This window comes from Macrobrachium rosenbergii, chromosome 24 (assembly GCF_040412425.1).
Source record: "Macrobrachium rosenbergii isolate ZJJX-2024 chromosome 24, ASM4041242v1, whole genome shotgun sequence".
Classification (NCBI taxonomy): Eukaryota; Metazoa; Arthropoda; class Malacostraca; order Decapoda; family Palaemonidae; genus Macrobrachium; species Macrobrachium rosenbergii.
This window is the reverse complement of record NC_089764.1, coordinates 30,751,236-30,762,847: the sequence shown is the minus strand read 5'-3', so window position 1 is coordinate 30,762,847 and position 11,612 is coordinate 30,751,236. Positions and strand designations below refer to the sequence as shown.

At 35.0% G+C, this 11,612-nt stretch overlaps 1 protein-coding gene across 1 annotated transcript in view; it reads left to right on the top strand.

Annotated features, from left to right (window-relative positions):
- Positions 1-944: 944 nt before the first annotated feature.
- The window catches only part of LOC136851812 (heparan-alpha-glucosaminide N-acetyltransferase-like), a 25,577-nt gene continuing 14,909 nt past the window's right edge, over positions 945-11,612 (top strand). The window contains exons 1-5 of the mRNA XM_067126123.1: positions 945-1,125; positions 6,200-6,417; positions 7,255-7,370; positions 9,481-9,584; positions 10,508-10,608. Coding sequence (XP_066982224.1) covers positions 1,098-1,125; positions 6,200-6,417; positions 7,255-7,370; positions 9,481-9,584; positions 10,508-10,608 — 567 coding nt within the window. The 5' untranslated portion in view covers positions 945-1,097. The remainder of the gene's footprint in view (positions 1,126-6,199; positions 6,418-7,254; positions 7,371-9,480; positions 9,585-10,507; positions 10,609-11,612) is intronic.

Sequence of the window (11,612 nt, the reverse complement as noted above, 5' to 3'; positions counted from 1 at the left end):
CATGACAAAAATCTAATTGGTTTCTTTAATTTCAGCATTACTAGGCATTACCACAAACTGTATCATCATTTCTAACATTGCATTTTTTCTCAAGATGATCATATCTCTGTCAGTAAAGCATGCCACCACTTGATGGTAATCCTACAGTTTAGGTGTGCAGATTCACTGCACTCCGTTAAGTCCAGATCATCACACATGTTTATCAAATATTTATTGAATCTTGGAAAACAATGAAAAATGAGCAGTTTATCTTCTTACAGAAGCAGAGATCGTAAAAAATAAAGGGAATAAAGAGGGAACGTAAATAAACAAAATCATGTCTTAGGGGATACGGACCCATAGAAATTTGAGAAAATCGTAAATCTCTGCTTCTGTAAGTAGACAAACTGCTCAGTTATTTCAGATTTATCAAAGTGGCTGCCGAAGAGCAAGAGGCCGGGCCAGGTTCCTACTTGGTTCCTATATACGCGCTCACTCCACAAACACAGTTGCGGGCACACTACACTATTCGCGTGAGGTGCAGAGTTTTATTCCCTATGCTTTTTTTTTTTTACAATCTCTGCTTCTTTAAGCAGATAAACTGCTCATTTTTTTTTAGCAAATATACTTATTTTTTCAGATATGTCAAAAGAAGAAACTGAAAATTGGAAAGAAATTTTAAACAAACACACGATGGAGCAGTGAATTGGTATCTTACATACGTCAGTCGTACCGCATCACAACATTGCTTTTTTCATTCAGTATGTCATTGTTCAAAGACAAAACTTATATCTTTTAGCTCTTATAATTAGTTGCATCTGTTTATAGTTAATCTTATGCATCATCATCGTAAACGATCTCGCATTCTTATAGAGATTCCAAGAAAGAAAGATTCGGACGGGCCGATATAGACACTAGCTGACACTTTCTTCGAAAATGGAAAGAAGAAGAGTCGCGTCATGATCAGCTGACTCGGTAAACAAATGGGCGGGAGACAAAGTCCATGTGAATCGCGGACCTGGTGGCGTCCTGTGAAAGACTTGTATGACCGCATCTTATATTTTTGTAACTGAGGAAAGGAAGAACTTCTACCAAATGGCTTGGTGGAAGCTGAATTGATGACGAGTTTCCTGAACGCCACAACAGGTAATGTGCTGTCATAATCATTTGGTCAGTTCTATATATATGGCTAGTTTCGGTTACCTTAGTAACCTACGTCGGTCCTTCTTAAATATGAATTGGATTGATATACCTTGGAAATTGAGTTGTTTTCCTATACTTTTAGTGTTGCTGATGGAGGAGGAGGTGTTGTGTACTGGCAGTCAATTAGGCAATTATTAACCTCGCATCTTTATTGGGGACCCTTTGGGAACGGGGGTTTTGGGTAGGGTAAAACACTGGGAGAGAGAACGGACATGTTATTGTTAAGATGGCCACCTTGGAATGATTTCTTGCATACGCAAGGGATATGGTATCCTTATGTTTAAGAAGGGATTGGCTAAGAAAACCTGTTATACAAGGAACTATACTAGGTAACCTAACATACCCTAACCTAACCTAGCAGACTGTGTTACTTAGACGGGGATGCGATGTTACTCAGACGGGGGTGCGATGTTACTCAGACGGGGGTGCCAAAAGCTCTCCTATAACACTGTGCATATATGATAGCATTCAAAGTTCCTCATTGGACGGGTCAGTATAGTTCTCGGCTAGCACTCAGCTGGGCCCGCGTTCAAGTCACCGGCCAGCCAATGAAGAATTAGAGGAATTTATTTCTGGCGATAGAAATTCATTTCTCGGTATAATGTGGTTCGGATTCCACAATAAGCTGTAGGTCCCGTTGCTAGGTAACCAATTGGTTCTTAGCCATTAAAATAAGTCTAATCCTTCGGGCCAGCCCTAGGAGAGCTGTTAACCAGCTCAGTGGTCTGGCTAAACTAAGATATACTTGATAGCATTCCAGGATGGCCAGCATACAACTTTCGAGGTTAATTACAGGTTAATTTTAGTCGACTGACAAAAAATAACAGTAAATTCTTGATAAGCAACCAGAATACTATAGGAAAATCACTTTCCAAAGTAATGCCCCATCCAGAGCTATTTCTTAGTCCTACCAACATAAACTGTAATATTATGGCACCTGAATTCCTACCTCAGCCAAATAGCCTACATAGGTAAGGCAAAGGCTATTTTATTTCTTGTGATTAGCCTCAGTACTTCTAACCTTTATCTTTGGTGCAAACGATTTGTTTGTATGTCTACCCATCCCCTTGTATTGTATAAAATTATGGGAACCCCAATCCGTAACAGGTTATTGTGTGGAGGAAAGCCAAAAATGAGTGCAGTACACCGGTCAGAAAGGCTGGAAATGAATAAATCACAACATAACATTTTGGAAAGGTTCATGGCCTAATTCATGGGTATCAAGAGGATAATTCTATAGAAAAGCTGTGCAAGGGCATCTTATTTAGTACAAGCCCCTCAGGGATGAACAAAAAAACATAAACAAAAGGTGAAAAATTTTTCTAATTAACTCACCTGTATTGCTGTATATATACCCTTTTCTCTATTAAGTCAAAAAATTGTATTAATAAATGGTATCTTTGTGTGGAGGTCTTTTGTCGAATTGACATCAACATTAAGAATCTCCAAATTAATTTTATATCAGGGAATGTAACAAGGGCTTCACAGGGATGCATCCTAACCTAACCTAAGTGAACCTAGTGTGCTGGGCCTTTACTTGTTGAAGAGGATGATTCACTCACCTAACCTGTCCTAAAGTGACTTCCCTAACCTAATGTAAGGCACCATAAATCATAAAAGTGTATTTCAGAAATTCTTCTTAGTTCAACCTTGCACACCAGGTCCTAACAACCAGATTGCTGGTATCCAGGGACTGCCTGCATTATGTTAAGTTAGGAGAGGATGTATCCCAGGCCTACAGGCATAACTTTCAGACGGGAGAAATGCATTGGGGTTGATTAATTGATGGATAATTGCAAATGTGGGGTCCAGTTTGGGTGAAGCCTTGTGGTCAGGTATGATAAGGTACCCTAGATTAGGTTAGGGAAGGTTAAGTTGATACGAATAGTTGCCAATCCATGTCATTGTCATATGTTCAGGAGGTCCTGAATTTTGTCATTTTTAGTTTTTTTTTTAGTTTAATTTTTGTGAAAATATATAAAAGGAATTAATTACATTATTGAAATTCTCATTTTGCCATACAACGATTCCCTTTTGCCCCATTTTGTATGTGTGTTTTTTTGCTTTTTGTATGCTCAAAATAAATGAGTCCTGAGTTTTGCAATTTTGCATTTTTTGTGTTATTTTAGTGTGTTTTTGGTTGCATTTGCAGTGATATTTCACAAAACATTATCAGTTACTGCAACAGTCAAAACAACTGCTTAAATCCCACCAATTTAGGAAAGTGAAAATACAGGTATGTACGCCTTCACTAATCTGCCTACCTGTGATCTGGTTCCATCACTAACTTTGCACCTATTTCAAATTTCCCAGGCCATTATAATTAAAAATTTCTTGGGCTAATATAATTTAAGATTTCCCAGGTCTCTAATTCAAAATTTCCTTAGCCACAGTAATATAAAATTTTCTAAGCTTCTCATTAAAAATTCTTTGGACTACATTAATATAAAATTTCCTGGGCCACTGCATATTGTTTTGGTTGTACTAGATTTATTCACATGTTGGTGTGCTGCCTCAGGGATTCTTGTAAACACACAGGCATTTACATATAATTTATACTTATTCAACCTCAGTTATGGCCCCAGTGAATGGGTAAGCGCCTCCTGTGCTCTGGAAAGCACAGTGTGTGTTTCTATGGGGTATATCCAACTCTAGCACAAAGGGCTAGGCTGTGCTACTTATGAAAACATTGGGCTATGATTCAGACATCAAAGTATTATTAATGTAGGCTTTTATGATAAAAAAATCTGTGACAGACTTTTAACATAATATAAGCACAGTGTGTGCATGTGTCTCTGGGGTATATCCAACTCTACCTCAAAGGGCTAGGTTGTATTACTTACAAAAGCCTTATGATATGATTTACACATCAGAGTAATTGTTAATGTAGGCTTTTAAAACACAAAATTGTGTGACAGACTTTTAACATAAATTTCACAGTTAAAGAGAGAAATGACAAAAGCAATGATGAGAATAAACAGAAGAAATAAGTATTTTAACACTAACATGAACAGCTGTGTTTATAGGAAGTTACTGACTAAGCTATTGAGTCATTATTGAAAGTTTGATTTTTTATTATATTGTATATAACTATTGGTAGTGTTTTTTGTTAGATGTATTAAATACATCATGATATATTTGTAAAAGTGCCTTTTAAATAGTCTCCATAGTGGTGGTACTTTGGAAAGGAGAGATCTCAGTTGATGAATGCCTACAGTTTATCAAATTATCAAATTCTCTGAGGTACATATTTTTGCATGTTACCTTGAGGTGCATTTTTTGTTTTGTTGATGTTTTTGCAAAGAGATCTCATATTATGAGTTGCTGGTGCCTTGGTATGTTAAGATTATTGTCTGTAGGAGCAATATATGTTACTTTTTTTCAAGTCTGCAGTAATCAAAGTTTCTTCACGAGATAAATATTGCCTTGGTAACTCAGTAAATTTTGTCTCCCACATGAGTGCATGAGTATGATTAGATTTAGTGTCGTACCCTGCTCCTACCCTATCATTTGATTTACTTAGTGAATATGAGTGAATGACAGTTTCAGCAGGTATTGCTTCCATTCATCCAGAATTTTTTCTTGTGTACCTAGGGTTTGTCTCGATACAAGTTTACTTTTTTAATTACTTTTTTTTATTCATGTAACAACTTTATATTGCTTTTAAATTGAAAGCATAAGCTCTCTGGTTAATTAAGGAATTGGAACTCATTATCTAATTGGTGTCCTTAAGGGGTGATATAGTAGATGTTAGCCAACCATGAATATTATATATATATATATATATATATATATATATATATATATATATATATATATATATATATATATATATATATATATATATATATATATATATATATATATATATATACAGTATCTCATCAACTTGCACTTTGACGTATGAATAGCCATTGAAACAAACTATTTTGTTTTATACATTACTGCCATTATATTATGCTATCAATTGGATGATAGATCTATACTGATAGTGTAATGTACAATGCAGTGTAGATATCAGATGATATTGTGGTATGGTTTGTTAGCATATTGATTACGTACATTTTTGCCCTGATGTATTTCATGAGATGAGGGTTCACTGACTACTGTGCTGAGAAGTGGACCTCAGATTCTGAGTACTTTGTGTAATGTGTGCTGAACTGTGTTAACTGTTAAAGGTAAGAATGTAGGTATCAGTATGTTTGTGTTCCTTTCTTGCTGATATTTGATGGTTGTTTTAAAAAAAAGTAGAAAGGCTGTACAAACGAATTTTATGCAAATATAATAATTGTGAGTAAAGAATGTCAGACCTCAGGGCTGTGATTTTGAATTAGTTGGCAGAAATAAAAGAGGAATTAAAGGCTGAGAAATGCAGCAGGTTAATATGATGTGGGCAGGAAAAGGAGAAAAAAAACTGGCAGACAAGTGGAAGGGGAGAAAAGAAAAAACGAGTCGGATGAATAAGAAATAGGTGATAAAAGAAAAGGGAGAGTGGGAAAACGGAGGAGAAGTAGTATGGAATGAATGGAAGTGGAGGAAGAAGGAAGAATGGAATGTAGGTTGAGGAAAAATAATGTGAGGTGAAGGAAGATAATGAAGAGGTAGGGAATAAAATGAAGACAGGAAGGGAGGAAAATGGAGGGGGATGGAAAAGTCGCACATAATAAGTCAAGCCTTGAAAAGTAAGGAAGTTTGTTTGCATCTACTAAGATGACCTTTGGAAGACTTCTTATTTTATTTTTCTCTGATGTTGGAAGATTGTAATTCCTAAAATTAATTTTTTTATTAAGATTTACTTTACTTCTTTAGAGGTCACTACGGGATCATTGTGCCTTATTGGTTTTATTCATGAATGTAGAGAAGTTAGCATAGGTGGAATACAATATTCATTTGGAATTATATTTATATTTTTTTAACCTGAAACGGGTGAGTAACGAAAACGTTGCAAAATGTTGTAACTTGCTTGCTCAGAACCAAGGATTAAGGTGTATGTTTACTGGTCATGAAAATTTTTCAGACTGGAGGGAATTTCTGCCAATCTCTTTCCATCGCTTGACAGAAGCATTAGCCATGGACCTCGAAGCCATTGCCAAGGATCTAAACTCTTCTGTTCCACTATGTGGCTACGAAGGCAATGAGAAACCTCTTTCCATGGACCACGCTTGCCTAGAAGTTCTAAATACTGACCCGAGCTCCAGTTTAGAATTTTGGGCACAGTCTACAGAATGCTATAAGGTAGGGTAATATAACCTCTCATTTTTTGGTTTGTTAACAAGGTTACAGATGTAGGTGTATTAGTTCTCTTAGGTGTACCTGAGTGCCCATTGCTTCTGAGATAAAGTTAGTGAATAAACCAGCCAGTTTGTTTGATATAATGATAAAATGATTGACTAAAGAAATTATGTAAGTCCAGATAATAATAATCTATTGTATGAATTGATTTTGTGTGTATAGTATGCCTCTTTGTTAAAACCCTTCTGGAAGTATAGATGTAAAACAATACAATAAGATATAAGATAACGTAATAATTATAAAATTATTGTATTCACATACTTTTTAATCTGGTAAATTGTATAATAATTATAATATTAATACTGTATTAAGAATGAAAAAAATTTAATTTCTCTCATTATTCAAGTGAGAGTTGATGAAATGTTATGTCTGTATGTCCACATAATGGGAACAAGATATCAAGAATTTGCTGAATCAAGAAGGGTGTTGTATACAAAACCAATTCACAGTTTTTTACTACATTCAGTTTTAATGTGTTTCAAGATGGTTCAGTGTTGTCACCTATTTGCTTTCAATGAAAATAAATGAGAGAACCATTTCATAATATCCATGGTCGAGCTCTTAATTGTTGTAGCAAGAATATTATTTTTGTTTTTTATGTAAACAGTAAAATATATCAAAGTATTTTTCTGCAAAAAAAAATGTGACAAAATTATGACAAGGAAGAATAAGAAGACCATCTAGAATGTTTAATGAGGAAACATACTACAGATAGAAGGATAAATACAACTCCGATAGGTTTCTTTTTATATATATATTTTTTTCAACTTCTGTCTACAGTGTCCACCATGGAAATATCTCCTAGTTGAAGCCAATAGCTCTGCGAGTTTAGTTGTAAACTCGACATATGCTACGGATGTCTTTATACGAGCCATAAATGGTACTGCCATTCACAAGTAAGTTCAGAATTTTAATGAATAATTTCTTATCCCTAAGATGTAAATTTATTCAGTTGTTCAAGTAGCTTAACCAGACTATTTGAGTTGAATTTTCAAAATTTACACAGCTGATATTTAAGATGCATTCTTCCATAAGGAAAAAATAAACATTTAGACATTACCAGCCTCCCAAAGTCAGCAGTGGAACTAGTTTATTAAGCATGAAGATGTGAATTAAATGTCTTTGAAGGATTTTTCTATCTTGGTCATAATGTTTACAGTTTATTCCTTATTGTATTTTCTGTGTTAGCAGAATGTTACTGTATTAGGTGTCCGTAATCAAATACAGCTTGTTCGGCAAGTTTGCTATCTGTTCATTGCATTGGGTTTCAGATTTGATAGATGTTCATTTTTGATAGCGTGGCTGCTGTTCGTCCTCAAAGGAGTTACACTCTTGTGGTCCCCAAAGGGCTCCATAAAACAGACCAACTAATTACAAAGAATTCTCTTATACTGTAGTTGGGCTCAGCCAGAATAGTGCTTGTTGGCACGGTGATAGATTATAAAGTACTTGGGACAGGAGTGCTCTATCTCCTGTCCTACAATGTTTACCTAGGCTCTAGGTCTCACTCACACAGATGTGGCAATAGCCTGTTTTGGCAAACTCCATTACCCTCTGGTCTGTCCAAGAGTTCACTAGTCCCAAGGTTGTGCTCCGGAAATCGTATTCGACTAAGCATTTTTCACCCTCATAACACGAGTCAAGCTAAATACCTGTACTTAGTTTTTAGACCCAATGAAAAGTTTTAATTTCTTTAAAATTTTAATGGGCAGGCTTATTTTTATTTTTAATTTGGAGCCATTAAGCCTCTTGCAAGGTGAGAAGTTAGAAGTAGATGGCTAGGTTACACTGTAATTGCAGTGCTATTTTTTTTTGTTCAGCAAGTGAGAATTAGCATTAAGGCTATAATATTAGTCAGTTTTGTTATTATACAATGCCCTTTTTAACATTGATAGATAATTTGAAGTTACCGAAAGGGTAAATCTGGTTAGCCTAACTTCTGGTTTACGGAAATATAGACATGATTGTAGTTCCCAATTGTGCTTAAGGTTTTATGTCAAAACCTGTTTTATGAAAATTTGTTTTAATTTATCATAAATCCAATGCATTGAAGTCAGTTGCACTGTGATACTTCCCTCAGTCCTTACCAAATGACTCATTAGAGATGACAGTCTTTGTTCATACAACAATGACACAAATTCCAGCAATTTTCTTCACCTAATTAGTTTTTGCAAAGAATCTTTCCCATCTTCTGACCACATACTAGAGCTGTAGTATTTAAGGCTTCAGTATACATAACACTAATTATCATAATTTCAAGACTGCTGATGTAAGCAGTAATGAGATCTCATATGTTCCATACTACATGGAGTAAGAAACAATTTGATGTCTAACATATTTTTTATCATAAAAATACAGCAAGTACTGATGATCTTTTCTTTATATTTAATCCTCTTAACCATTTTCACTAAATTTCTTGTCCTGTCATTGATTATTTTTCTGTAGATTCATCTTTCTATGATGTTCTTTCTTAACTTAACTTTTCTTAACACTTTAAAATTTAATGTTTTAACCATTTTACTAAGTGGTTTAGCATGCCATTGATTAATATTTCCTTCTAGCATTCATATTTCTTCATATGATGCTCATCTCATGACAAAAGATGCCCAAATACTGCAATGGTTCTGCTAGAATTTTGATATACAGTCATTTCCTCATGTTCTTGTCAGTCACTGTAAATATTACGTAAGGAATGAAAGTCCTATTTTTATAAGTACAGGCATTTCCGGTTATTAGCATTCTTGGTTATTTCTGATTTTAAGACACTCATCTCATGACAAAAGATGCCGAAATACACCAATGGTTCGGCTAGTGATAATCGGGTATTGTAATAGAGGCGGCAGTCATTTGCTGAAAATGTTCTTTCAGTCATTGCCAATTTTATTAACGTCATGCCAGGAACGGAAAGTCCTATTTTTATAAGTATATTGGATATGAAATCACATTTTATTGTTATCTAATATGAATTTTAATTTTCCTTTTATTAAAAATTAATCTTTCTTTCAGCTTAACATATCACTTTGGACAATATGGAAGTTATATGATGGAATTTGACTCTAAAGATTATATACACGTAAAAACTTTTATTCGTCCTCAACTAGAAATTATCCGTAAGTTTTATTCTGTTTGCTCCAATGCTGTTGCTTTCTAAAAAGAATCATTTTAAAATTTGCTTATCAATTTCAAGTTTTTTGCCACTATAGAACTTACCACATTTCATCTTCAAAATGGTTGATTATGAAATGTATGAATTTTGAGATTCTGGATTTTCAGAGATATTTCTTCTGTTACTTCTTGTGCCATTTATTTGTTCGAATCTAGACTTGGCTGAAAAGAATATCAGAGAGTGATCTGAGTTGACTCTTTCTTAAATTGCAAAATAATGAAAAGTGAAAACAGTCTCAGATGTTGAGGGCCAAGTTTTGTGGGATTTTACAGATTTTAATCATTTTTGTATTCAGGAGGAATGACCTTTGGCACAGACTTCGTAGAAACTAAAACATAAGGCTTGAGTTGCAATGAAAGCTATAGGCAAGTCTGCAACATAATGCCTTCCAGCTACTTGAATTTTTTATATCTTCCTTTATGCCTTAAAGTACTAAAAGACTGGCACTGCAGCTATTCAGCACAAATGTCCCTTGTTGGAGGGCCTTTTTCTTCATTACACAGACCTTTTTTTTTTTCTCAAAATTCATCATTTTTGCCCTTATTTTGTTGAGATGCATTTATTGCTTTTAAATTACATTACATGTAAACAGTTAAGGTATTAACTAGTTTAAATTTTAAATATATTTTTGTACTAGGCATAGAAGAACTTAGATAAACAAAATCTCTGGTTAAATTATATAGTTAATACTATAGGGAATGTACCACGATTCAGAGCCATTCTGATTATTTCTGAATACTATACATATTTCATATACTGTCATGATAATCTTCGGGTGAAAGCCATTATAATTGTTTCTAATACATGTTTACATGTACTGTCATATTAATCATCAAGTAAAATATACTCTTTATGTACATTTTTCAGCTGTAATTATGGCACTGGTGTTCTTCACCTTACTTACAATGGTATGGCAGTGTGGAAAATTTTTACTGAGGAGGATGGATTCTTCAGATAGTCCAGTGCCTGTAAGTCAGAGTCAAAGTAAATCAATGTTACAATGCCGAAGAGATTTAACCATTAAGGAATTTTAAGCAGCTTTTAGATGATAAGTTTCTGAGGCCATTGAAACATCTTTTATGATGTAAGTGAAGTACAGTATGTGTTACAGTTTTTAGGAGGGTGTGTGACCAGTCTGGTGTGAAAATAGACTTGATACAAGGGTATGTAATATCACATGGGCTGTTGAATACCTTGGTGGCAAGAAGCCAGAGATAGGACAGTATGTGCAAAGTTGTGGGACAAACAAATAGATAATGAATTGACTGAAGAGTGGCAAATGTGTACAGATGAAACAGTCCTGATTGGGGATAGCGAAGAGAAACTGCAAAGACTAGTTAAAAGATTTTGAAAATTTGTGCAAGAGGAGAAATCTGAGAGTTAATGTAAGCAAGAGCAAGGTTAAGTGGGCAAATGGGGTCCAGGCAAATGGAGCAATAGATATTATGTAGAAGGTGGAAGAACAAAGAAGTAGATTTGTACAGGTAGTCCCCAGTTATCGGCAGCCTCGATTATCGGCGATCCGGTTTTACGGCGCTTGTCTAGCGATGACGGTAACTGGATTTTTGGCGCTGATCCCCGGTTATCAGCGCTGATATCCGGTTATTGGCGCTGATAAGTGCTGTTATCGCCGATTTTCGGTTATCGTCATGCCGTCGGGAACGGAACCCCCGCCAATAACTGGGGACTGCCTGCATTGTCATTCACAAGTAAATATTTCAAGTGATGGTAGGATGAGAGAAGAGGCAAGTCACAGAATAAGTGAAACAAGGAAGGTAGCAGGATATGTACGAAAGATGTGGTCCAAGATCTGAGTTCCAGTTCTCTTCTGAGGAAGTAAATTTAAATGTTTAATGTTAGTGAGAAAAGTAAGGTGGGAACTGAAGAGATGAATTTTTATGTAGTAGTCTATGTAGCATTAGAAGGACTGAAAGAATACAAAATGCGAGGATAAGTTGAAGTGGTAGAGGAT